Genomic DNA, 26614 nt, shown 5'->3' on the forward strand with positions numbered 1-26614 from the left:
ATGTAACTAATGTAGCTGAGGAACTCAATTTAAAAACATTTAATTTAAATTGCCACAGGATGGCTAGTGGCCACTGTATTGAACAGTAGCTCCTTTTGGAAGAAAAAAAAAAGCTTTTATGAGAGCCTAGGTTCTGCTCCTGGTAAACTGCTTCAGAACTTGGGTAATTTGGGGGTCCTTGTATCACCTTGATTATCCTCTTATGCTAATGAAGTCAGCAATAAACAACTTAAAGTATAGTCTCTTACATATGTAGTAGGTGATGTATGATTATGGCCAAATGGGGTCTATCTGGAAGGCTGGTTATTAATATTAAGGGAAAGGCATTCCAGAAAGTTAAAATAGCACTTTTCAGATTTAAACAAATACGTATTAAAGAATTATATGACATCTAGTGTCTTTCCAAGATGATCTGATTCAGTTCTGATTACAAAATATAAATCAGTTGAAGAGAACATACGAAGAGTGGATTTGAACTGTAGGCAATATATTGCTATGTTTCTAAGAAAGTTCTCCTAAGAGCTGCTTGCTCTTAGGAGCAAGAGCAAGACAGGAGAGGCAAGGAGAAGTTACCAGGTGCCATTAAGTATTCAGTGAGGCGAGCCAGAATAGACTGGCAGCCACGAATACTGAAATGGCCCTCCACAAACTGGTGAAACAAAGACAGAACAATGTGGCCAAAGGGACTTCCAGACCACGATGCTGGGGCACTAAGACAAAGCAGGTGTATTAAAATGTGGAAAAACTGGAAAAGAAACACCATGCTCAGTTCCTAATATATTTTTCTGCCATCAAATTGTCATACTTAAGTAGAGATAGTCCTATCTAGTTCCTCTTGAACAACTGTTTGGCAGCAGGCTGCACCAGAATTAATTGGGGAACACTCTAAAATACAGATTCTAGGGCTTACTCCAAAAATTATAAATCAGATTTTCCAGGGTAGAATCCAGGAATATGTTTTTTTTTTTTTTTTTAAAGTTCCCTAGTACATTCCAAACTTTACTTAGGTTTGAGAGATATTGTTACAAATCATGAAAAAAAGTAAAAGAAAATCAGTACATATGTCAATCTGGGAAATGATACAAATTTGGGAGTTAGTTAAAACTACAAGAATGAAAACAAGATACAAGCAACTTTAGATAGATCTCCTCCACTGAGAGCAAGAAGAGAGTATCTGGGACATGTGCAAAGACAAATATTTAATGTTATTACTTAATATACTTTAGCACAGACAATCAAATACACATGTATGCATCCAATATGTTTAACCTATAGTTCTGGGTAAGGGATAAAAAAATGTCTGTATTTGAAGTTCACTAATCAGAAATATAGAACCCAAGTATACACTAGTTAACCCCCCCAAAAAATTAATCAGAAGCTCATACTCTCAAAACAACTATCACAAGTGTTGTCTACATTTATCTCCTATTAACACAGTTTTTTAAATTAGAATGATGGATATTAGTATAAAGATGGCTTTATTGGTAGTGAAAGTGTTAGTCACTCAGTTTGTGTTTGACTCTTTGCCACCCCATGGACTGTAGCCCACCAGGCTCCCCTGTACATGGAATTCTCTAGGCAAGAATACTGGAGTGGTAGCCATTTCCTTCTCCAGAGGATCTTCCTGACCCAGGAATTGAACCCAGGTATCCTGCATTGCAGGTGGATGCTTTATCATCTGAGCCAAAAATGAGTGGTGTTCAAAATTAGTCTCAAATGTAACACAGACACTCCTGTTCTTGCAAAGGGATAGAATTAAGTGAGCCCAATATAGGTCCTGGGCTTCACAATCCTGGTTTGCCAAAGCAGCTTTGTCATCTAACCAGAAAGATAGCTGGAATATTGCTACAGAAGTCTCTAATGAGCCTTTCATGGAAGGTGCTGTCAGAGTATTTAAAAAGACAAATATTTAGACTACATCAAGCCGACACACAGGTCATATATGTATTTTGACGTCTGTTTGAAAATACATTCTACATTTGATAAAATTTCATTTTATGAGATCATATGCTTCCAAGGACTGAAGGCTACCAACATCTACAAAAAATAACCTAGTAAAGGTGAATGATGATGACATCAATTCTTGGTGAGTTTGAAACTAAAATCATTTTCTCCAGAAAGTTTGGCATGAACTTTTTGTATCAGTTACTCTTAATAAGTGGGATTCCCAGGTGGTGCATTGGTAACCTGCCAATGAAGGAGACCCAGGTTCGATTCTTGGGTCAGGAAGATCCCCTGGTGGAGGAAATGGCAACCCACTCTAGCATTCTTGCCTGGGAAATCCCACGGATAGAGGAGCCTGGCAGGCTACAGTCCATGGGGCAGCAAAAAGTCAGACGTGACTGAGTAACCGAGCACACGCACTCTTAATAAATAGAATGAAATTAATAACACCATGGGCTTATTTCAACAAATGAGAGCTGCTAAATTTTGCTGAGCATTGAGCTTGTGGGTTTTTAAAACATGATACTCCCTTGAATAATTCTGTTTTCTTTTCAAAAGAAATCTGAATTAGAAAACCAACTAGCATGGAGCCCAACAGTAAAAATACAGTGTTGCAGGTCACCTGTCAGGTGAATGGCATCTATCAGTAGACAATGTCACTGTCAAATTTTTAATGAGAACTGATAAAGGAAAGCCTTATTGTTCCAAGTAAGAAGAGAATGTTCTTAACAGCAGAAATAAAAAATTCCATACTTCCTTATATCTTTAGTGGTTTAAAGCACTCATTTAAAGTGTGTTGCAATAAGAAGTAGTTCACTCAATGCCTTATTTTAAAAAGTCTTCTTCAAAATAATGTTATTTCTATACCAAAAACGTTTCCTTAGGTATATCATCAGAAAATTCCAATGTTCTAATCAGCAGTTGACCAAAACTCCATCATATGCCAATCCAGGAGTGATCATATAATTGTAAGCATTTGTTAGTGTAGAGCTGGACAGGACACACTTCTGTAGCTGTTATGTCTATCTTCATGAGGAGTCTTGACTTCTTAGGGAGGGCTATGGCGATTTAATGAGCTTTGTTACTGCAAATCCAGCATACTGTCAGGTATTACCAGTCATTCAGAGTATTAGCTGAATAAATGGATATTCTTGGAGATTTATTTAAACATTTATTTGTTTTCCTTTGTTAAGTACCATTAAGAAAGATAATTGTTGATCCTGTTATTGGAAAAAGAAAGTTTTCTTCCTCTTTTCACTAATAATCAGTGGATGAAATAATTGCACAAAGACTTTGTGGACAAGTCTCTGCCCATGTAAAAGGAGGAGGTTAATTTTGTTGATTTGGAATACTGTCTTATTCTAAAAAGAGTAGATTTACTAGAAATGAAGAAAATTACTTTTGTTTGTTTTAAATGGACAAATTACAAGAAAGCAGGGTTAAGTGAGATAAAAAAAAAAAAATTGGATCCTTGAGGCTGTCAGCAGCTGCTTCTGCTGTTGCAACTCTGATGCACTGAGAGAGACCAGGCCGAGGCCACTGGAGTGGGGCGGCAGCATCGCAACCACAGCCTGCTGCTGCCTTTTCAAACCCGGAGCTGCCCTCTGCTAAGCTTGTATTTCAGGATTTACAACCCTCCCTCTCCAGGCTGGCTACATCTCGGCATTTTTTCCTACCTATCAACAGGAGCTGTGCACGCATTATCCCTTCTCTGGCAGCCCTGATTTACACCCACCCCGGTGCCAGCTCACAGCCCGGGTCACTAGGGTCACAGACACCTCCTAATCTTGATTTTTTTTTTAAGCATGCAATTTGTGTACAGTCGACCTGGAATTTTTTCAGGTGTCATCGCTATTATTATCCTTTTTATTATCTGTCCTTTCTTTGAGTGAAAATCTTGATCGCAGTGGGTTTCATTTTATATGCCCGCCCCTCTTCCTGTTTTACTGCAGCATAGAACTACTATTCCAAGTACACTGCTGTCCAAGAGTATCAGTAAATGTATCCAGTCTCATCTGACTGAAGTGCAAAGGAGAATGCAAGGGAGGCAGGTAGGGAGGGAAAGTGGAGGAAGGTCTAGCCTGTGTCTGTTCTAAAACAAATTCAAATTTTCATTACTGTCAAGTTTCTATAATCTCTCTGAACATGCTAAATGATTGCTCTTTTTTTCTTAAATTACTGGAATAAATACATACACTATAGTTAAATTGGGATATATTTAAATCAGTAACTATGTTACTAATATTCAAAATCAGAGTGGCCTCTGATAATGAACAGTGAATTAAAAACTCAAGATTTGATTTCACAAGTTCTGAGAAAAAATATTTTAAATATGTTTTAGGCTTTTCCTGATGTCAATAAAGAAGTAAAAAAAAAATGTCTTTTGGTCTGTGGTTAGAATTTACACATCGTTCGTGGGGCAGGTGTTCTTTCCTTAACTGACATTAAGTGCTGAATCACTAAACCAACCCTTCTAACCTAGAGTAAAACAGAAAATCAGAAAATTAATTTCATTACATAGATTAGTGAAAACCTTCCCAATTTCCTAATAAATTATTTTTCATTAAAATAACAACAAAATTTTCAAATAATGTCCTTGCCATTTAACAATATTATTTCATGTGAAAAATTTTGTTTCATTTAAGTAAATTTCATCTTATGGCTTTTGCTAAAATGTGCTTTAAAAAGGTACAATGGTTTCAAATATTTTTTAGAAGCAAAACAAAGTAGATGCCCCAATTACAGTGCAGTTTTTAAAATTCAGACCTTAAATATTGCATCAAAGATAGACATTTCTAAAAATAATTTTTTAGAATTTTTAACACCTTATTTGAAATTACCTTTTCTCCCATTCTCAGTGCTTACTCTCCAGTTATTTAGCCAGGCCTAAAAAAATTTGCTGGTATCATAGTATTCAAAAGTATAAACTACTATACATAAGGCCAAAGCTTTTTCATTTTCTTTAGAAAATGTTTTTCAATGTTAAATAATTGATGAATAACTTGTGCTTATTCAAAGGAATTTGGTAATTAATAACCCTAAACAAAATGTCCATTTCACAGTATTTGAAAACTTAGAAGCCAATAAAAAACACAATTTTTACTTAATTTATTGCTTAGTCACTTCTTTATACTTATAAAATGAAGGAAGCATATGAATAGTCTCTATACAAGTATATGTGAAAATATATGCTAGCTTTCCATTTTTTTCATCTTTATATTGCATAGCTTGGCACTTAACAAATAAGTTGAACTTTTAAAGTATGAATATTCTTCAATAGATGTGAACAATGTGTACCATTGTATAAAAATGCCCACATTTTGGGACATTTCCACTTAATTTAAACAACACAAAAATCTTCCTGGCAGTTATTCTCCTCTATAGCTTCTGAAAATAAAACAACTGATATTATTCTTACCTGAGCTTCTTTTGCTTGCTTTTAATGTTCCTATTTTAGGACTTTTTCCTAAAATAAGTTCTGCCTGAGCTAAGTTTTAGGAAAAAAATGTGTTCCATTCAAGCACAAACACAAAAATGCCACACACTTTAAAAATTCTTTTATATTTTCAAATATTTTGATTTTATTTTTTTAAATGCAATGTTTAATTACACTAAAAGGGTAATTCATTGATCTGTAGTGTATGGCCTAGAACCAATCTAAGAGTCAAGATATACAGTAGCTGAAGTGTTAAGCCTTGGATAAAAAATTATTCCAAGGTTTTTATAGGAAAACATTTAACATCATTTCAAATAATATTGTGCTTTAACGAATGTAAATTTTGCATATTACCAAATCAACATTTTTCAAATAAAACTGAATGCTTAGGTTTGCCAAATTCTATTCTGATAGTCATTTTAGTGTCCAACTATATGACACTGACACAAATAGAGCAAATTTATATTTGTTTAATTAGTCATATTGTCAATTTCAAATATTGGGATATAATAAGTTTTACGGAATTGTAAAGCTTAGATATTGAAAGTGTTCAACTTTCACTGTCTGCGAACTTAGGTCTTCCTGAATCAAGAGCAGTTTTAAACTTGTGAAGCTCAACAGAATATGTTGTAAATATTTAGAAAATTCTACTTTAGAAATGTAATGTTCATCTTTAATACATTATTATAAATAAAGCTCATGTAGAGAAATACTGGTGCTCTGTTTTCATTTAACTGAAATTACTTTTTAAATATGTGACAGGACATATTTCATTAGCCTTTAAACAATTTTATTTCTCTTGAGTCTGCATGAACCAATACCAATATTGTGAATTCATATTAAAAAGTGAAAAGAAAGTTTTCTTTTGCCCTAATATTTAAAACTTATGAAATATGAATAAACACAAGTGAATACAATGCTATAATTTTCAAATTTTCCCTGATTTTACTACCATATCCCTAGCTGATTAAATTAAACCTTAAAAAAGTTAAAGTCAATTAGCCATAAAAGAATTATGTTGGTATTAAAATAGGCACAATTTTTTGCCATATGAATTCATACATGTGTCAAATTAATAAAAGTCATGTTCATATAGTACATAATTCACTGTATCATTATTCAATGCATTTAACCAGTTCAAGTTAGTTTTTAACATCATACTTATTAAATTGAAATTGTCATCAGTAGTAGAATGTGCGTGCTTATGTGTACTAAGTCACTTCAGTCATGTCCGACTCTTTGTGATCCCATGAACAGTAGCCTGCTAGGCTCCTCTGACCATGGGATTCTCCAGGCAAGAATACTGGAGTGAGATGCCCTGGCCACTCGAAGGGTATCTTTCCAACCCACAGATCGAACCCACATCTCTTGTCTCCCCCACTGATAGGAAGGTTCTTTACCACTGAGCCACCGAGGAAGCCCTAAAAGACAAAATAAATGTGTACCTAATACAAGCTATTTCTTGTGTTTGTTTGTAACCCAATTGTATAGTCAAACAGTAACTAGTTATAAAATTTCTAAAAATGTTGACGATTTTATAAAGATAGGATTCACTACAGAATATCATAAACTCTTCAGGTAGAAAGAGCAAGAATAAACTTCACTACAAGTTTTATCTCTGGGGCAAATAGATGACTTGAAAATGAAAATAATAATAATAATTTCAGTAGATAACACCAAGGATTAAATATACTTATAAATATAAAAAATTTAATAAGATTAAATATATATGCATACATGTACAAAATTTGTGTATAGATGAGCATAAAGTATTATTTAATTATGTGTTATACTAGATATATTCACATATATTCATGTCTAGACATACATATGCAAAATACATTTATACATGCATTACATATGCTTACACACCCAAATCTATATACAAGATACCCATTCCATAATAATCCTTCAGTATATAGAGCTATCATAGTCAATAATCTATCATAAACTATGTGCTGATAGCAAATGTTATCTCTGACACTTTCATTCTAATGCTTTATGTTCATTTATTTTGATTGACAAACCAGCCCACTTTCTCCTATTTCTCCTTCAACAGAGACTTTTTTTCCTTTATTCTTTGTTGGCTTGACCAACTCCTCCTCTATCCATACTTTTCACGTTGCTCTTTGAGATCCACAAATTTCGGACCTGCCGCATGCACTAAAGGGCAATCCTGAAATAACAAGGCTTCTTTCACCCACTTACAATTCTGATATATTAAATCTGGGAAGCCTACTACTCTTTTTACTTCAGACATACATTTTTGGTGGGCTAACGTTCATCTGCATCTGAATGTCCTACAGGAGCTCATGCTCATTGGAATTAACTGAATCATGCCTCCATCTCCAAAACAACTGCTGCTCTTGTGGCAAGTCTTTCAAGTAATATTTTTATCACCCACCATGTTTCCTTAGTCCAGAAACCTCTGATCTGTCATCACCTCCTCGCTCTTGCTCACAGCTCATAAACTGTGAAGTTCAGAATGTTTGACCCCAAAAGACCACAGATCCTGTCTTTTCTATTTGTAGCTGCTATTAGCTCCTTGCTGTTTGTCTCATATCCATCTAGTAAACCTCTACTGGAATAGATGTCTAATCTACTCATCTGAGATATTTTTTTTGGCTTAAAATCTCAGAAATTCTTTAGCTTTTTCTATAATTTTCAAATTTACAATCAACATGATTTACTTTTATAATCAGATATAAAAATAATATCCTTTTATAAGTTACTATTGATTACAGCATAAATTCAATATCCTTATTATAGCTCAGAAGCCACTTAAAATATGGCCACAAATTACCTGATCACCTATTATCCTCTGAGCTGTTCTTGGATCATATTTTGAATTTTCAAACTTGTATAATGATCTAAACATTTTTTTTCTCATTCTGAAATTTTCTTATTTGCTTGCTCATTTTCTATATGGGCTGCAGAAAAATATCATCACCTTTTGGTAAGCTTTTTGGGTCGTAAATTCTCAGTGTTCTCAAAACAGTTTATTAAAATACATTTCACAATATAGCACATGTATTGATTTTTTAAAAATCTATCTTCTTTTACTGGCCTAAAGAGTCCTTAAGAACAAGAATCATACTCTATTCATTTTGTAGAAGGAAGGATAGAGAGAAGAAATGCAGGGAAGCAGATACAATTTAAGGACTAATTTCCATAATTTTAACATATTTTGGCAGGAAAAAGAAATATGATATTTAATATATTCAAAACACAATATTTAAAAATCTTACCTCTTTCAAATCTTACTTTTCCCAAGAGGGAAAACATTTTCATGGTATTTAAAAATTGCTATAAGAAACACTTTTGAACATTATATTTATAGGCTTATTTAAGCAAAACTATGCTCTCACTTCTGCAAATGTATGTATGCTTTCATCAATATTCATTTTCATAAACAGAAGAAATGGCTAATAGAATCTATATTCAAAGTGATAAGAAGAGTTCTTGCATTGTTTTAGTTGCTTTTGCTAATTTAGATTGGTACCTCCAAGTTCCCAATTCTAAGAGTAAAACTCTTATAATATTCAAAAGGACTACATATGGTTCTGCACCATTTCCCCTCTGATATTATTTCTGTTCACTCTCCTCCTCCTTCTAGCCTTAGTGGTTTCTCACTTTTTCTGAAATACACCAGCACACTCTCACCATAATGCTTCACTAAAGATATTCTCGCTACTTGGAAAGCCATTCACCAGATATCTGTTTGGTTAACTCCCTCACCTCTCTCAGCTAGAGAGAGCTTGTTGTACCTGAGTCATCCCCAGCATGCTTCATAACTGTGTAGAGAGTTGATTAATTCTTAAATTACTTGGAATTAAGGCTTTAGAAAATTCTAGCTAATGCAAATGGATCTTAGACCTAGAGATAAGAGGTAAAACTTGTGTATAAAAAAATAAAACTGTGCAGTAATGGGTTAACTATTACTTAGGGTGCTCAAACCCTGCACATATCAAAGAAAGGACTACTCCTTAACTGGCTCTGGAGAGAAAACATCTAAGCCCTCGGAATATCCTGTCAGATAAGAGTGTTTTTGTGTATTTGGGATCTTGGGCCACACCAGATAGTTTATGCTAACAATGTGATTTATGGTGAGTGCCCTTTACGGTTCATTTGGGGTCCTGGACCGTACAGCACCACTTGACCTCTAGAGGGTCTGGAGACCCAGTAGCTGAAGTCAGTCACACAAATCCTCCACGCTTGTATAAATGCTCCAATAAAAATCTTGGATACAAAGGCACAGATGAGCTTCCCTAATTGGAAATAATTTGTCCTTATTGTGACACATCATTGCTAGGAGAATTAAACATTATCCATGTATCTTCACTGGGAGAGGATAACTGGCGATTTGTTTTCTCATAGACCCTGCTATATATATGCCTTTTTCTTTACTGGCTTTAGTTTTTATTTGTTCCCTGTGGTAAACCATAACTCATTTTAACAGCTTCTCTGGGTTCTGTATTTCTAGAAAATCAGCAAGACCAGGAGTGATCTGGTGGACCCCCAACACAAAATAGGAGGAAATTTTTGTAACTTTGAGTTAGGTGACATGATAAAAAATGTATGACACATCTTGACTATATAAATTTAAAATCTTTTTGTTTCAAAAGATAATATTATGGAAATGAAGACAAGCCATAGAACAGAAGAAAATATTTTCAATTATATATCTGAAAATATTTGCAAATCAAATATCCAAAATACAGAGATAAGTCTTACAGCTCAATAATAAAAGACAAAGGCCAAAAATATTGAAGAGATGTTATTTCAAAAAAAGGCAAATAAATTTCTACTAAGCACAGGCAAAAATGCTCAACATCACTTATCATTAAGGAAGTGAAATTAAAACTACAGTGAGATACTATTGACTATAAAACAAAAGATACACAAGTTTTAGCAAGGATTTGGAGAGACTGGAATCCAAATTCATTGTAAATGGGAAATTAAAATGGTACATTATTCATATTATCTCCAAAAGGGAGATAATACAAATGGCCTTTGATATTGAATAAACAAAATGTGGTATATCCATACACAAAAAACTATTTAGCAACAAAAAACACACCAGAATAGTAATATATGCTACAACATAGATGAACCTTAAAAATATTAAGCTAAGTAAAATGTTAAGTTTCAAAGCACTACATACTGTATGATTTATTTTATATGAAATGTATAGGAAAGGCAAATTTATAGACAGAAAGGAGGGCAGTGGTTGCTTGGGGCTGGAAATGTAAGCAATAATGATTGGCAAATAGCTCAAGGGACTTCTTTGGGGTGATGGAAATGGTCTAACATTGGTGGTGGTTGCACAACTCTATAAATTTACTAAAAATAATTGAATTGTATACCCATAAGGGATGAATTTTATGGTTTAAAAAATTAATACCTCATTCAAACTGTAAGGAGAATCTAATGGGAAAAGATACAAAAATAAACAATAAATAATAACCTACATGATATATAAGAAGAAGGTAGTGTTTTGATAAAAAAAAAACAATGAAGAATTTAATAGTGAGTATAGAAATATAGGGAAGAGGGAACAAAAATTTTGCAGTAATAAATAAAGTGGTCAGATAAGCCTCACAAGTTGACATCTGGTTGAAGAGCTTGCCGACTCAAGGAAAAAGTGGGAGCCAGTTTTAAGGCAGGAGCATATCCTCAAGTTTGAGGAACAGTGAGGAGGTCAATGGGGTTAGAAGGAAAAGATTTGTAAACAATAAAGTCAGAGCAATAATGAGAGTAAAGAGAGGAAAAATAAAAGCCTATTACCCATTTGGAAGGTCCTTATTTTGAGAAAAACTGGGAGAGCCACTGGAGATTTTTTAACAGAGAAGCAGCATAATCTGACATACCACTTACAAGCATGACTCTGGATGCTATGAGAATAGACTTCAAGAGTGAATGAGAAATAGGGAGACCAAGTAGGTGGCTATTTTGATAATCTTGGCAATATGTTATGATGATTTGAACCCACCAAGGGGGTAGATGGAGGTCACAGTAAGTGGTGATATTCTGGATAAAGCATGGGGGAAAAATTGGCATAAATTTTTCTCCTTTTAAAAGTTAACTCATACTTTTATAAAAATTAGAATACATCAAAATGTTAATCATATTTCTTCATATTTGATGAAATTATTGAATATTTATGCTTCTACATTTTCCAATTTTCTAGCCATGTGCACATATTATTTTTATAGAGAAAAACCATTTCTTCAACATCCAGTTAATTGAGCAAGATTGTAATACAAACAAACTTTGTTTTTGCCAAAATTTTAAGTCAATATCAAACTGGTTACATATATGAAGTAATCAATGATAAATGGTAATATTAGCAATATGCAGAATAGTCAAGCAACAAATAATTCCTGAATACAGAGCGAAGAACTCACTTTTCCATAAATATGTGGTAACATTATTATCAACTAACTTTCCTGGGATTGTATGACTCTCTCCAGAGTTTGTCTAATATCTAGTTTTTTTTAGTTGGTAATAAATGCAGTTCTAATCATAATGAATATAACTTGTGTCGGTAAGAAAGTATTATGTTGAAATAGGGCTTCCCAGGTGGCTCAGTGGTAAAGAATCCATCTGCCAATTCAGGAGACACCAGAAATGTGGGTTTGATACCTGGGTAAGGAAGATCCCCTAGAGGAGGAAATGGCAACCCGCCCCAGTATTCTCGCAAAGAAAATCCCATGGACAGAGGAGACTGGTGGGCTACAGTCCATAGGGTCACAAAGAGTTGGACATGAATGAGCGCATGCGTGTGTGCACATGTACATGAGCATGCACACACACACACATATGCTGAGATAACAAACAACTTCAAATTCTCAGAGATTTAAATAATAAAGGTATATTTCTCATTTTACTATGTGTCCAATTCAAATGAGTGAGGGCAGGGTCTCTAATAATTATAGTTACTTAGAGATCCAGACTGTTGAAGGCTTCATTTTGACATGATCTACCAGGATAAAATATGTTAAATTATGAACTGGTTCTTAAAGCATCTGTTCAAAATGATACACCTTACTTCTGCTCTCATTACATTGGCTAATGCAAGTCCCATGTCCTATGGTCACAAAAGAGTCAGGAAGTCCAATTCTATGATGTACTCAAAATTTAAAGAGAAAAATCTATGATAATTATTATTATGAGAAGGGAGATAAAAGAAGAAAATATTAGAGCTTCAATTTGTATTAATTCTTATATAAAAAATAAAATTAAACTATACTAATGTTTACTCTAAAGGTTTTCTAAAATTTAATTTTAAACTCTATTAGTATAAAGGATATGGCACCCCACTCCAGTACTCTTGCCTGGAAAATCCCATGGATGGAGGAGCCTGGTAGGCTACAGTCCATGGGGTCGCTAAGAGTCGGACACGACTGAGCGACTTCACTTTCACTTTTCCCTTTCATGCACTGGAGAAGGAAATGGCAACCCACTCCAGTATTCTTGCCTGGAGAATCCCAGGGACAGCAGAGCCTGGTGGGCTGCCGTCTATGGGGTCGCACAGAGTCGGACACGACTGAAGTGACTTAGCAGCAGCAGCAGCAGCAGTATTTAATTATAAAAAATTTAATTTATTCCTATACCAGATGGTCACATGACATGTATAGTCCACAATATATTGAGACAGTTTCAGATTTCCAAAAATATGAATTAAAACAATTGTCTTCATTCATTCATTATCTTGCAATACTTCCATATAATGGATTTTATACAGAACAAGTAAAGAATTATTATAATACAATTTCAACTCTCCACAAAATAGACAATAACTTTGTAAGATGCCTACAAAGACATTTCAGAATTGAAAATTGCAGAACCTATCAAGAAGAAAATGACAGAGTGACACTTCTATGTCTAGTACGAACTTGTCATCAGCTATGTACAATTGTTGTCTAAAGAAACTGCCAAAATCAGATTTATGAAGAAGATTATTTCACATATGGATTGATGGCCACCAACATTAATGATAAATCTTCCTTAAATGTACATTTTATATGGTGTACAGATGCTATATACTGGACCTTTACAAGGTATCTTTAAGGGCTATTATTTAAAACAAGCACTGAAATAAATACATTACAGTTATGTCTTTGAATCACCCTATCACATGATATTAAATCAACATTTTTCCAAATACTGAAGTATTCTATAACAGAAATATTTAATACTTTCAATAATGTTCAATAATAGTTAATATATTATAATAATTTAACTTTTATGAAATAAAAATGGGCTTATTATTAATAAATTGTTTAAAACATTATTAATTTCATCTTTATCCTCTTACAATTTTTATTACTATGTATGCTTTAGAATTACCATAAATATCAATAAAGAACTTTATATTTTAAGGTATGTGCTCATTTTTTTTTGTTTTTAGCCTACAAGGTTTGTGATTGAATAAAGTCCTGATCAATTAGCTCATGGATGCCAACATCTGCTGGATCATCGAAAAAGAAAGAGTGTTACAGAAAAACATCTATTTCTGCTTTATTGACTATGCCAAAGCCTTTGACTGTGTGGATCACGATAAACTGTGGAAAATTCTGAAAGAGATGGGAATACCAGACCACCTGACCTGCCTCTTGAGAAACCTGTATGCAGGTCAAGAAGCAACAGTCAGAACTGGACATGGAACAACAGACTGATTCCAAACAGGAGAAGGAGTACGTCAAGGCTGTATATGGTCACCCTGCTTATTTAACTTATATGCAGAGTACAACATGAGAAACGCTGGGCTGGATGAAGCACAAGCTGGAACCAAGATTGCCAGGAGAAATATCGATAACCTCAGATATGCAGATGACACCACCCTTATGGCAGAAAGTGAAGAAGAACTAAAGAGCCTCTTGATGAAAGTGAGAGAGGAGAGTGAAAAAGTTGGCTTAAAGCTCAACATTCAGAAAACTAAGATCATGGCATCTGGTCCCATCACTTCATGGGAAATGGATGGGGAAACAGTGGAAACAGCGTCAGACTTTATTTTTGGGGGAGCTCCAAAATCACTGCAGATGGTGATTGCAGCCATGAAATTAAAAAACGCTTACTCCTTGGAAGGAAAGTTATGACCAACCTAGATAGCATATTAAAAAGTAGAGACATTACTTTGCCAACAAAGGTCCATCTAGTCAAGGGTATGGTTTTTCTAGTAGTCATGTATGGATGTGAGAGTTGGACTATAAAGAAAGCTGAGCCCCAAAGAATTGATGCTTTTGAACTGTGGTGTTGGAGAAGACTCTTGAGAGTCCCTTGGACTGCAAGAAGATCCAACTAGTCCATCCTAAAGAAGATCAGCCCTGGATGTTCATTGGAAGGACTGATGTTGAAGCTGAAACTCCAATACTTTGGCCACCTCATGTGAAGAGTTGACTCATTGGAAAAGACCCTGATGCTGGGAAAGACTGGGGGCAGGAGGAGAAGGGGATGACAAAGGATGAGATGGTTGGATGGCATCACTAACTCAATGGACGTGGGTTTGGGTAAATTTTGGGAGTTGGTTATGGACAGGGAGGCCTGGCGTGCTGCAATTCATGGGGTAGCAAAGAGTCGGACACAACTGAGCGACTGAACTGAACTGGTGCATTCCAGTCATTATTTCAATCTGTGGTCAAAATTTATTTTTTTCAATTGTCTACTTGAAATTTCCATTTGGATGAATAACAGATTTAGCATGTCCAAAACAGAGCTTTTGCTTTCTCCATCAAACCTGTACCCTGCCAAGGTCTTCACAACTCTGTCAAAGGTACCAACATCTATCTGATGGTTTAGGTCAAAGTCCTCCCATGCATCATTTAGTCTTCTCCTACCTCACACCCATATCAAATCTATTAGCAAGTCCTGACATTTCTACCTCCAAAGCACATAGTAAATTGGTCATTTCTCTTCCAACTTAATCAAAGTAACATGAACTTTCTTCTGTATTATCACACAGTCCTAAAGTGTCTCAACCCAGTTTTGCACTGCAAAAGCCTGTGCAGTCCCACCTAAAATGGTGATCAAGTCCTGTCAATCTCCTGCTGCGAATTGGTCATTACCAGTTATAAAATCTAAATTTGAAATGATCTTGCCCATTGCTTAAATCTCTTTCTCATATGACTTTCCTCTCTATTTTGTCTTATATGTTCGAGGTACAGGGATATTTTTCTCTTCTTCAACCAGACTAAGCCCCTTTTGGTCTAGCTGTTCACTCTGTTTGGAACACTCACCTCCAGGATATTTTCTTGTCTGATTCCTTCTCAGCATTCAGGTCTCTGCTACTAAACCAGCTCTTTAGAGAGAACTTCACTGATCATTTTATCTTACTGGTCCCCACCCACTTCCCCAGCCCCACTCTGTAGCAAATTATGTATTACATGGCTTTTAAGGCTTACAAAATTTGTGCATCCCCATGTCCTCAGCCTCATTTCCACTAAGTTTCCCCTCAATTGCTCTGCTTTATCCTCACTCATCTCCTTTTTGCTTCTTAATTAGATGAAGAGATCTGTTATATGGTTTGCACTTGCTCTGTCCTCAGCAGAAATGTTCTTCCAGAAATATGCAAGACTCATTTCCTCAGTTTATTCTGGCCTCTGCTCAAATATCATCTCAGCAGAGCTATCTGCCCTGATTGCCCTAGCAAAAGATCATCTCCTCTTCTTGCTTTGCTCTCTACTTATTTAGTTCTTCATGGTACTTGTGTATGTATCAAATCTGTTGCTTGTTTGTCATTTGTTCCAGCCACTGGAATATAAGCCCCAGTGGGGTAGGGGCTTCCCCACTCCCTTCCATGATTCTAGCCTTTTGAACAATGCCTGATAATGTGTTATTGCACTTTATATAAGCTAGTCCATGCTGAGACTCACTTAATGTTTCACATGTTTCATGTCATAAAGGAAGCCTGAATCAATTTCAAAGAAACAGTAATATAATACAATATAGACTATTGTTCTCTAACAACATACAATAAAACTAGTAATTAAAAGCAAAGAATAGCTAAAGACAATTTTATATTACCAGAAAATAAATAGCCATTGGATTTAAAAGGAAAAAAAATGTACTCAGAACTGAGTAAAAGTGAAAATATTACAAGGCAAAATTTATGGGAAAGAAAGAAATATCTACAGAAAAATATAGGTTTAAGCGTACTTACCAAGAAGCAAGAAATGTTTTTAAAATGACTGTGATTTATACCAGGAAGCCAGAAAAGGAGCAAGAGAACAAAGGACACGAGAAAATAATCGAGTCAGAAATCAAGGAGAGAAGCAAAACAACAGAGGATTTTACCAAACCAAATTCTGATTTCCCTTCCAAAAATTTCACATCAAGTTATTCTTATAAGAGAATTCTACCAAATTAAAGAGTTTAAGGCCCATTTCTCTATTCAAATACCTCAAAAAAAAGAAAACAACAAAATCTATGTAGTTCATTTTAGAAAGCTAGTGTTATCTTGAATCTAAAATTATAAATGAGTCTATTAGCGCATTTCAATTATGATCAAATGCAAAAATCCTTAAATATATCAAACTCCTACTTTGTATTTCAAATGTTAATACATATTATTATAAATACTATATTAAAAGATTCTTCAATATGAAAAATCTTTTACAGGTAATTTCATTAGCATACCAAAGAAACCAAATCACCTAGAAAGCAAGGAATAGATAGGAACTTCCTTAATTTAGTGACAACTAAACACCAGTTCTAGAATATTGTACTTAATGAAGGAATTTTAAACACATTTTCTTTATGATTCAGAATTCTCATTTTTTAACACAGTACTGGAGGCTCTGGACTATACTATCAAGATAAGGAAAAGTGAACAGTTGCAAAACATATTAGGCAAGAGACACAACTCGATATTTTCTAATGATATCAATATTTAGGAAAATCAGATAAATAAAAAATAAATTATTAGAATTAATAAGTTCATCAGTATCGTAGTAATACGTACTTACATTTCCACTTCATAGTGAGAAATGTAATAAGTGAGAACAGAGGAAATACGGTATCAGTAAATATAGCAATATAACATGTGTATGTGTCTGCATTCTAGGAAATAGCTTTAGAATACACAGGATCTCTATGGAGATATTTTTAAAAAAATTCTAATACATGATCAGAAAGATGAATTTTTGGTTTGTTTGTTTTTTAATGAGACATAAACTATGCTAATGGATGGAAAGACCATACTATTTAAAAAACTGAAGTCATAATTAAAAACATATCTACATTAGAAATCCCAGCTCAGAATGGCTTTATTTGGAATTTTACTAAATATTTAAATAAGAAATTACATCTAATTTATATAATATTTTTAGAAGAAGAAAAAAAGACTCTACCTAAGTTCTATAAGCTCAACATAACTCAATACAAAAACCTGGGTAGGATGTCATACAAGATCAAAACTATAAGCCAATTTCATACCCTAAAAGAAATACAAAAGTTCTTTAAAACTGATAAACTGAATTCAATGATATATAACCAAATTGATCTTATTCCACAAATAAATGACTTTAGATTTTAAAAAAATCAATGTAAAAAAAATTTGATAAAGTAAACATACCTTTACGACTTAAAAAACTGGTAGAAAACTAGAAACTTCTTTAAATTAAAGCAAGCATTATATTTAATGATAAATTATTAAAACTTTCCCTCTGTGCTTGTGAGATGAGTAAAACAAGGGCCTTTATCATCATTCTTATTTGATATTATATTATTGATAGAAACACTAGCTAATACTTTAACTGAAGGAAAATAAAGTACAATCATTGGAAAGAATAAGAACCTATCAACATTTACAGAAAACTTAAATGTGGTGTATATAACAAATCTAAAATAATCTAAAGATACATTCTTAGAATTCAAACACACAAAGAAAAAATGAAAACTTCAAAAGATACCACTTATAATGGAATTTTAAAAATCAATCAGGTAACTAAGAATAAATCTGAAATAGAAGTGTAAGAACTTCACAAATAAAAATTATTAAACGTTATTGACGGAAGTGAAAAGATATCTATTCATATAACTAGACAGATAAACTAGGTTCATGGTTCACAAGAAAACTTCATTTAAAATCATGTCACTTCTCTATAAACCAATGAACTGCTAATAAAAAAATTGGGAGAACTGGTTTTACAATACTAGTTTTCAAATTCGGCTTCATTTTTAATCATCAGGGAGATTTTTAAAAAACTGATGCTTTATCACTTACAAATTAAATCCTTGTCTTTTCAGGAGAGAACCTGACTCTGAAAGTCACTAAGAAAGTAAATTTTAAAAGTTCCCATCACAAAAAAAACCCCTGTAATTATGTGTGGTAATAAATGTTAACTAGATTTATAGTGGTGATCATTTTGCTATATGTACAAATAATGAATCATAATTTTGTACACTTGAAAATATATGATATTATATCTAAATTAATCTCAGTTATCTTAAAAAGACTGATATCAAGTGTTATCAAGAAGATGGATTAATTAGAACTCTCATGCTCTGCTGGCAAGAAGGTAAAGTGGTATAACTACTTAAGAAACTTGTTTTCCATTACCTACCCAAACTAAACATATGCATCCTGTGTCATGTGGCAATTCCACTCATTTATATACACAATTGAATATTATACACGTGTGAACACACATATATAAGAATATTCATGACAACGTTAACAGACATCTTCAAACTGGAAATACTTCAAATGCCTATTAGTAGCAGAATGGATAAATAAATTGCAATGTATTCATCTGCTGGAATATTACACACACTGGAATGAATAGCCTATATAGAACAGCATGGATTAATTTTACAAAGATAATGTTGAACATATATGCTAAACATAAAAGGATACTATTATAAAGTTTCATTAATATAAGGTTCACAAATGGGCAAAAGTCTGATAAGGGTTACCTCTTGGGAAGATGGTAGATAATGACTGAGAAAGAGCACAAGATGTAACTTCCAAAATACTTGTAATTTTCTATTTCTTGACCATGTTGGTGGTTACACGGATATATTTAATTTGTGAAAATTCATCAAGATGTATGCTTTTTTCTCTTAAGTGAAGTATAACATAATAGTAAAGTATTAAAGGATGAAGATAGTCTGAACACATGGAGAGAGTATGTTCTTTTGCAAAACTTAAAGTAAAAATGTCAATTCTTCCCAAGTTAATGTATAAAATCAACACACTCTAATACAAATTCCAGTTGGATTTTTAAAATAATCAATTGATTTATTTAAAGACATGTTTGAAAGGTCTGTGTATAGCTACATCAACTTAGAATAAAGGAGACTGGTTTATATGTGAACTATGCTTATGCCAAAGCCATAGTTACAAAAACAATGCTTGAACACAATTGAGAAAACACAGACTAACGAACAGAAGAGATATTTAAGAGACAAACCAACCCAGTTATGAGCATGTAACTTACAGACAACAACATAAATCAGAGGGAAAAGGATAGCTAGCTTAGTAAATGGTGCTGGAAAACTGCGGTTACTATATGCAAAAAACTAAAATTGGATTCCTCTGCATTTCATGGCATCGTTTAAAATTTAAATATGAAATATAAAGCTGTAAAGCTGATTTAAAATAACATAGGAAAAGATCTTTGTAAACCAAACATGAGGAAGAACTTTCTAATGTGAAATCTTAAAAGCACAAACCATGAGACAAAAAAATGACTTGGGGACAGCTGAGGAACAAAGAGACATTTTACTATATTATATATATGGAAAAATACGGTCTGCTTCAAAATAATCAATTTACAAAAAAAATAAACAAAATGATCTATACTAAAACTGACGGCTGCCTACACCAATTCACTGCCTGTGTGTGTATGCTCAGTCACTCAGTCACATCCGACTCTTTGTGACCCCATGGACTGTAGTCCACCAGGTTTTTCTGTCCATGGGATTGGGCAGGTAGACATACTGGAGGGGGCTGCCATTTCCTATTCCAAGGGATCTTCCTGACTCAGGCATCAAACCTGTGTCTGCCACATCTCCTACACCACAGGTGGATTCGTTACCACTGTGCCACCTGGGAAGCCCACGTTCACCCATTCTATTCTGTTATAAATCGTACAGTCTTAGTGAAAGTCACTCTGTACTACCTCAAGAGGTTAACTTAATCTCTCCTATAAAGTGATTTTGTTTTATTTATTTATTTTTGCCTGTGCTGGGTCTTCATTGCTGCCTGCGGGCTTTCTCTAGTTGCAGTGAGTGGGTGCTACTCTCTAGAAGCGGTGCAAGAGCTTCTCGCAGTGGTGGCTTCTCTTGTGGAGCACGGGCTCTCGAGCGCTCCGGGGTCAGTAGCTGCAGCTCCCAGGCTCTAGAGCACAGATTCACAGGTGTGCATGTGTGTGCTGGTGTGTGTGTGAACTGGGTCTGACGTTCATCAGTCTTTTTTTTTATTTCATAATATAATATCTAAAAAATTATTTTGTCTATAAATGGAAAAGATTTGCCTACCAATAGTTTTTTATCTTCCCAGTACTTTTTCTGGACTTAATTGTACTATTGGCTCAATTCTACCACTCTTGGAACCAGAAATATGTATTTCCCCAGAAAATGACTCTGTCTTACATATATTCAAACCACTACTTAAAAAATTGAGGTTATCTATTGTATATGTTGTAAGTCTTAATGCTTTTTCTGATGTAATACAGTAAGTTACATCAAAGCACACTAACTTATTCAAGTCTTAGTTGAACTCTGACTTTAGAACTCTGACATAGATTCTATAAAAATTATCTTGTATTTAGTAAATGTTAACCTCTATACCTTTAAATATGAATGTCATTATTAAAGAAATTAGAAGTTAGACCACTACAGAAAGAGGGAGAGAAGCATTGATATGAGCAACATTTAGAAGTGGTTAAGATTTTGGTGAAATTTTCTTCCTAAATGCTGTGCTTTTAACAGTTGTTTTTTAAAAAACCCCCAAAACTGTATTTTATGTTCTAGAAACATAGATACATATAACTTTTCACTTGAATTACAACCAATTTCAAAGGAAAGGCAGGAATAATCCATGTTGAACTATTTAAAGCCCTACAAAAAGTTCAAGAAGCTTCACTCAATTCCTAGCCCCTATCCACACCAGAGTCTTATCCAGTTTCTCCCTTCTTCAACACTATTAAGTCTCGACAATTCCTCAATTACTTTCTCTGATAATGACCTTTCCTTTAACAGAACTCATATATTCTCTGTTTAAAAAATTTGCACTAAAATTCCTAACAGTATATTCTTTATGAGCATATTCTAGCCAATCAAGAGATAGGAAGGTGCTTACCTTCAAAATAGAAGCCTGACTGGATTTCTAGGACCCTGGGAAGGGTCCTGAGGTCAAGGGAGTGGATGAATTCTTCCAGTGACAATGCCATTGCTCTGGCTTGGGTCTTGTGCAGACCTGGTACTTACAGAAGCTTTAGGCTTCTGAGTGACCTTGTCTGCAGCTACAGTCCCAGCTCATCATTCCTTTATCAGGGATGTCACACCGGAGCCTGCTTGGGGTGGAGTAACTCTATGTGGGGAGGGGAGTGAAGAAGGAGGAAGGAGGCAGGCAGGGGACAAAGGGTGTTACAGCTCTTTTTAGTTCTCATTGTGGCTTCATTTCCTTCTAACACTGAAGTAGAACAGGATGGGCGTGTGGTGTGCATGTCTGAACAGATACTGCCAAAAAAATGAGAACTGGCAAGTAGCTGTGTTCATCTGTTGCTGGTCCAGGTGTGCATCTTCAGCAGGGGCCAGGTTGTTTGAGGTCAGAGTTGTTTGGGGCTTGTCAACCAGGAAAGAACAGGAATTCAGGACTAGAGTATAATCTTAAAAAGGGCACCATATCAATTCTTTATCTCTTCACTTCACTTCCAAATTTTGGCTCTGTGCCTTATTTGCATACTCTCAGGGCTTTTATACAAAATTAGGTTACGAAAGTGCTTTGTGTCAGCTCTTTTCAGAAATCTGATACTCTGGAGGGGGAGGATCAGAAACCCCTTTTTATTCTTCCACATGAAAAATTTTGCTGAATATTAAAGGAAAGTGGGGGAGGGGTACACTATGCAAAGTGATACAGTAAATCAATATGAATTTTCTAATCACCACACTATAGTGAAAGTATCTAAATCTGTTGTTAGGAAATCTGAATTTCCTGGGGTTAGCTCTGCTTTTGACTTACTGGTGACATCAACCTTGTCTTCTCTGTCCCTCATTTGTCTCATTTATTAAATAGGGAAAAAGTTAGAGCCTAATAAATTGTACAAATTTCTTACATGGCCAAAATTCTACAACTCTGATCGTGGGGTCCAAATTTGCAGTGGTGAGGGTTGGGGATGACCAAAGTCAAAGATGCAAAAGAAGCCTCATTAAAAATAAATCTCTAAAAAATCTTCTCCCTTCCTAATCTTTGTATTTAAGTGAGACAATATTTTAGAGCTAGAGTATACAATTCAAGGTGACGTTTTCCAAGTCTCTATAGAGGTGACTAAAAGAAGACTGGTTGATATAAACACAGCGAAAGAAACTAAGAAGCTGCATATTACACTTATAAATTGGACTCCAGGTTCCCTGTCTAGAAACTGTTTTAGCCTTAAGCTACAAAGAGCATAGCCAGGCAGAGAGGGTCAGGGCACGTTCATTATGTAAATAACCTAAGAAAATAAAATCAAGGCCTTATAAAACTCTTTTAACTCTTAAAATCATATTTGATATTTGCAATAATCTGCCTGGCGTCAATTCTTTGTTTACAAAACTAAATTTTATAAGGTCACGTCAATAGTTTTTTCACCAGTAGCTTCTAAGTACTTTTTCATTTGCAGTTGTTTTTTTTTTTTTTGCTCAAGATCCTCCTAAACTTGATCAGTCTGCCTTCTGCACCCCTTTTCCCAAGCTAAGGCCCTTCAATAGACTGCAAACATTGTTTACAGCTTGTTTCTCACATGGTTGAGGTACATGGAAAGGGCTGCTGTGGACTGCTCCTTAAAAATCGTGTATCTGTCTAACTCAAACTGGACTTCACTTGATTTTTTAAAAAATTCTCCCACATCAACTTTTTATCCTACTAGTCAATGAAGCCATTTCAAAGTATTATCAATCTTTTATAATTGTCTTTGCTTCTCCTGCTTTTGCTCTAGGAACAGATGAACCTCCTTTTCTGTTACATTCTCCTTCTTTTATATTCTCAGTCTTAGTTAATGACACTACAACTTTCTCAGTTTATCAAGCCCAAAGACTGCATCATGAGAGATGCCATGTCCCACCTCCAAATCCCTCAAGCACTATAGGCAGCAATAATCAGTATCACTCACCTTGTTCTTGCTCTATATTCTCCACTATTACTACTTTAGTTCATATCATTATCACTTATGACACTATAGGCAAAGAAATCCTGACATAAACAGCTGAGATAAAATTGACAAATAAGAAGATTAAGAGAGTAGTTGAACCACCAGGTAGTAAAATAAATGCTTAAAGTTTAATAACTGAAACAGCAGATTACAGGTGTAATAAGAGCCTGATCAATGAGAATTCAGAAAAAAACCAAAGCATTGCCAACTAAAGATGGTGGTTCATCACCCAATTCTACAAGAATTGAGTCATTAGCCACCTTAGTTGCTGATATTCAACACATCCTGAAAGAAGTTCAGGACAGAGATCAGAAATAAGGCACTCTGTGCTCTGGGAAAACTGGTAGAACAGGCCTTCAGGTAATTAGATACTCTCTGGAGAAAATTTTAAGAACTCATTGTCTTGTATCTTCTCATTCATAGAAAAGTACTGAAATCATTAACTGAGATGGCTCTTCTTCATGACTAGCAGCAACCCTCCACTGAGATACATGCTTGATTGTACATACCCCTTCTCCAAAATCCATCACCACCCCCACTTCTCCAAAATCTCCACGCCACACCTCTTCTGATCAGTTCCTCAGAGTTCTCTGAAAAGCTTCTCCTGGGCTACAGTTCTCAGTAACTGCTCAAATAAAACTGAAACCCACAGCTCTCACGTTTTGCATTTTTATTTCAGTCAACAGTATAAATAATAATTCTATATGAAAAAGATGAAATTTCAAAGCAGTAGGGGGAAAATTCACTCAACAAATAATTTTAAATAATTTTTAAATAAAAATTTCCCAGAAATATATGCAACAAAATTAATTGCAAGGAAAGGGTTTCCCTGGTGGCTCAGTGGTAAAGAATCCTCCTGCCAGTGCAAGAGACATGGGTTCAATCCCTGGGTCTGAAAGATCTCCTGGAGAAAGAAATGGCAATCTACTCTATTCTTGCCTGGGAAATCCCATGCGCAGAGGAGCCTGACAGGCTACAGTCCATGGGGTTGCAAGAGTCAGACACGACTTAGTAATTAACAGCAGCAAACCAAGGGGGAAAATGTCTGAAGAAGGTAAGGGGAGAATTTTTTCTTAGTATCACTGGAAGTCTTAAAGGAAAAGACTAATAAATTTGACTACAGACATATGAAACACTTCTATAAATAAAAAATGAGCTTTAAAAGATAGAAAAAAATATTTTACATAAACAATTAATGTCCTGGATCTATGAAGATCACTTATTATTCACACAAAATAAGAAGATTTAAGGACTTCTGCTTTGGCTATGAGCTTGTATTTGACCAACTCTTCTACCAAGGACAACTTGAGAAATGGAAAGTTTTTCAAAATCTGTTTTAAGGAACAGGAGAGTCATCAGGGCAGTTGGGACTTAAGAGTCAAGATCTTGAAAGGCAGGGAAACACAGAGTGAGGGAAAACCACCAGTATTTTACACTTCTTTTCCCCTCAAGGCATTTGTGGATTAATAGTTGGCACCAAGAGAGACTGAGAAGCAAAGAAAACATGCTGGTAAAAGAGGAAAGAAGCAGAGCTGAGTCTTAGCAGCTGCACATAGCTACTGCTGCTGCTGCTGCTACTGCTAAGTTGCTTCAGTCCTATCTGACTCTTTGCGACCCCAAGAACTGTCATTCTCCAGGTTCCTCTGTCCATGGGATTCTCCAGGCAAGAATACTGGAGTGGGTTGCCATGCCCTCCTCCAGAGGATCTTCCCGACTCAGGGACTGAACCCGTGTTTCCTGCATCTCCTGCAGTGCAGGCAGATTCTTTACCGCTGAGCCACTGGGGAAGCTCAGCAAGGCATCCAGGGAAGCTCAAACAAATGAGTTGTTCAGCACCATGTTTCCCCTTCAAGATCTGGTCTATTCAAAAGCAGTGTACAGTTGACTGTCTGAGAGAGCAGTTAGAAAGCTTCTGTAAGAAGCTGCAGAAGCCAGAAGTGCTTTTCAGAGTCGCATAGAGATTGGAAAACAGGGCCTGCCAAGGAGGAGGAAGGAGCTCTAGTAAATATCCCTTGCCTTCAGCGGGGCCCCTGAAGACTGCTCCCTAAAAGACAGTGCTGACTGTAAACAAAATAGGCCTCACAAAAATTGAAGACCAGACTAAATTTCATTCAATCCCTGACTGGATTAAGGTAAACTGCCCATTTTAGCTCCATATAAAAGCTTTCTTAGAAGAAAAACAACCAGAACTCCAGAATTTCTAAAATTTTTTCAAGATAACATCTAGGGAAGGAGAGAAAGAAGGAAATAAGGGAGGAAGGAAAGTGAAGGATGGAAGGAGAGAGTACATAAGGATGTCAGAAAACAGGACAGAGGAAAAAAAGAAGAGACCATTAAAACAAACCCGTGGGAGTCTCAGATATAGGAATTATTGGGTGTACAATTTTAAATAATTTTTGTTAATATGTTTGAAACTTTAAGAAGGAGAATTTCTGAAGATAATTGCCATTTATAAAAGCTATTCAGTGAACATTCTAGAGTTGAAAATGCAATATAACTAAAATCAAGAATTCAACAGTGATTTAACAGCAGTGTGGACATATTGTAAAAGAAAATTGTTGAACTGGAAATAGGGGGTGTAGAAAATATCTACACTATCTTCAGAGAGATATAAAGAATGAACCATTAAGGTATAGGATATAAGGGACATTTCAGCCATATTGAAAAGGTTTTTACTTATGTGTAAACTGAGTCATAACATAAAAGAAGAAAGAGAATAGAGGGAAAAGCAACATTTCAAGAAACAGTGGTTAGAGATTTTTCAAATCTAAAAAAGACTTTGATACTTAGATTAAAGAATTTCCAAGAATACCAAAGAGGACAAATACAAAGAAAAACATACCAAGGAACAACATATTAAAACATTTAAAAACCAAAG

At 34.9% G+C, this 26614-nt stretch overlaps 1 protein-coding gene across 6 annotated transcripts in view; it reads right to left on the bottom strand.

Annotated features, from left to right (window-relative positions):
• Positions 1-26614, bottom strand: part of THEMIS (thymocyte selection associated) — a 227920-nt gene that overhangs the window by 161050 nt on the left and 40256 nt on the right. For 4 of the 6 annotated variants that reach the window (XR_014064340.1, XM_081526211.1, XM_081526210.1 and 1 more), the window contains exon 1: positions 21687-21878. The exons of the other annotated variants lie outside the window; for them this stretch is intronic. Coding sequence is in view for 2 of the 4 variants with exons in the window: in XM_081526211.1 (XP_081382337.1) it covers positions 21687-21777 (91 nt within the window). In the remaining 2 variants the exon portion in view is untranslated. Of the gene's footprint in view, positions 1-21686; positions 21879-26614 lie in introns of those variants that run through there. 6 annotated transcript variants of the gene reach the window in all.

Source organism: Giraffa tippelskirchi, chromosome 9 (assembly GCF_054371585.1).
Source record: "Giraffa tippelskirchi isolate mGirTip1 chromosome 9, T2T-mGirTip1v1.2.pri, whole genome shotgun sequence".
NCBI lineage: Eukaryota > Metazoa > Chordata > Mammalia > Artiodactyla > Giraffidae > Giraffa > Giraffa tippelskirchi.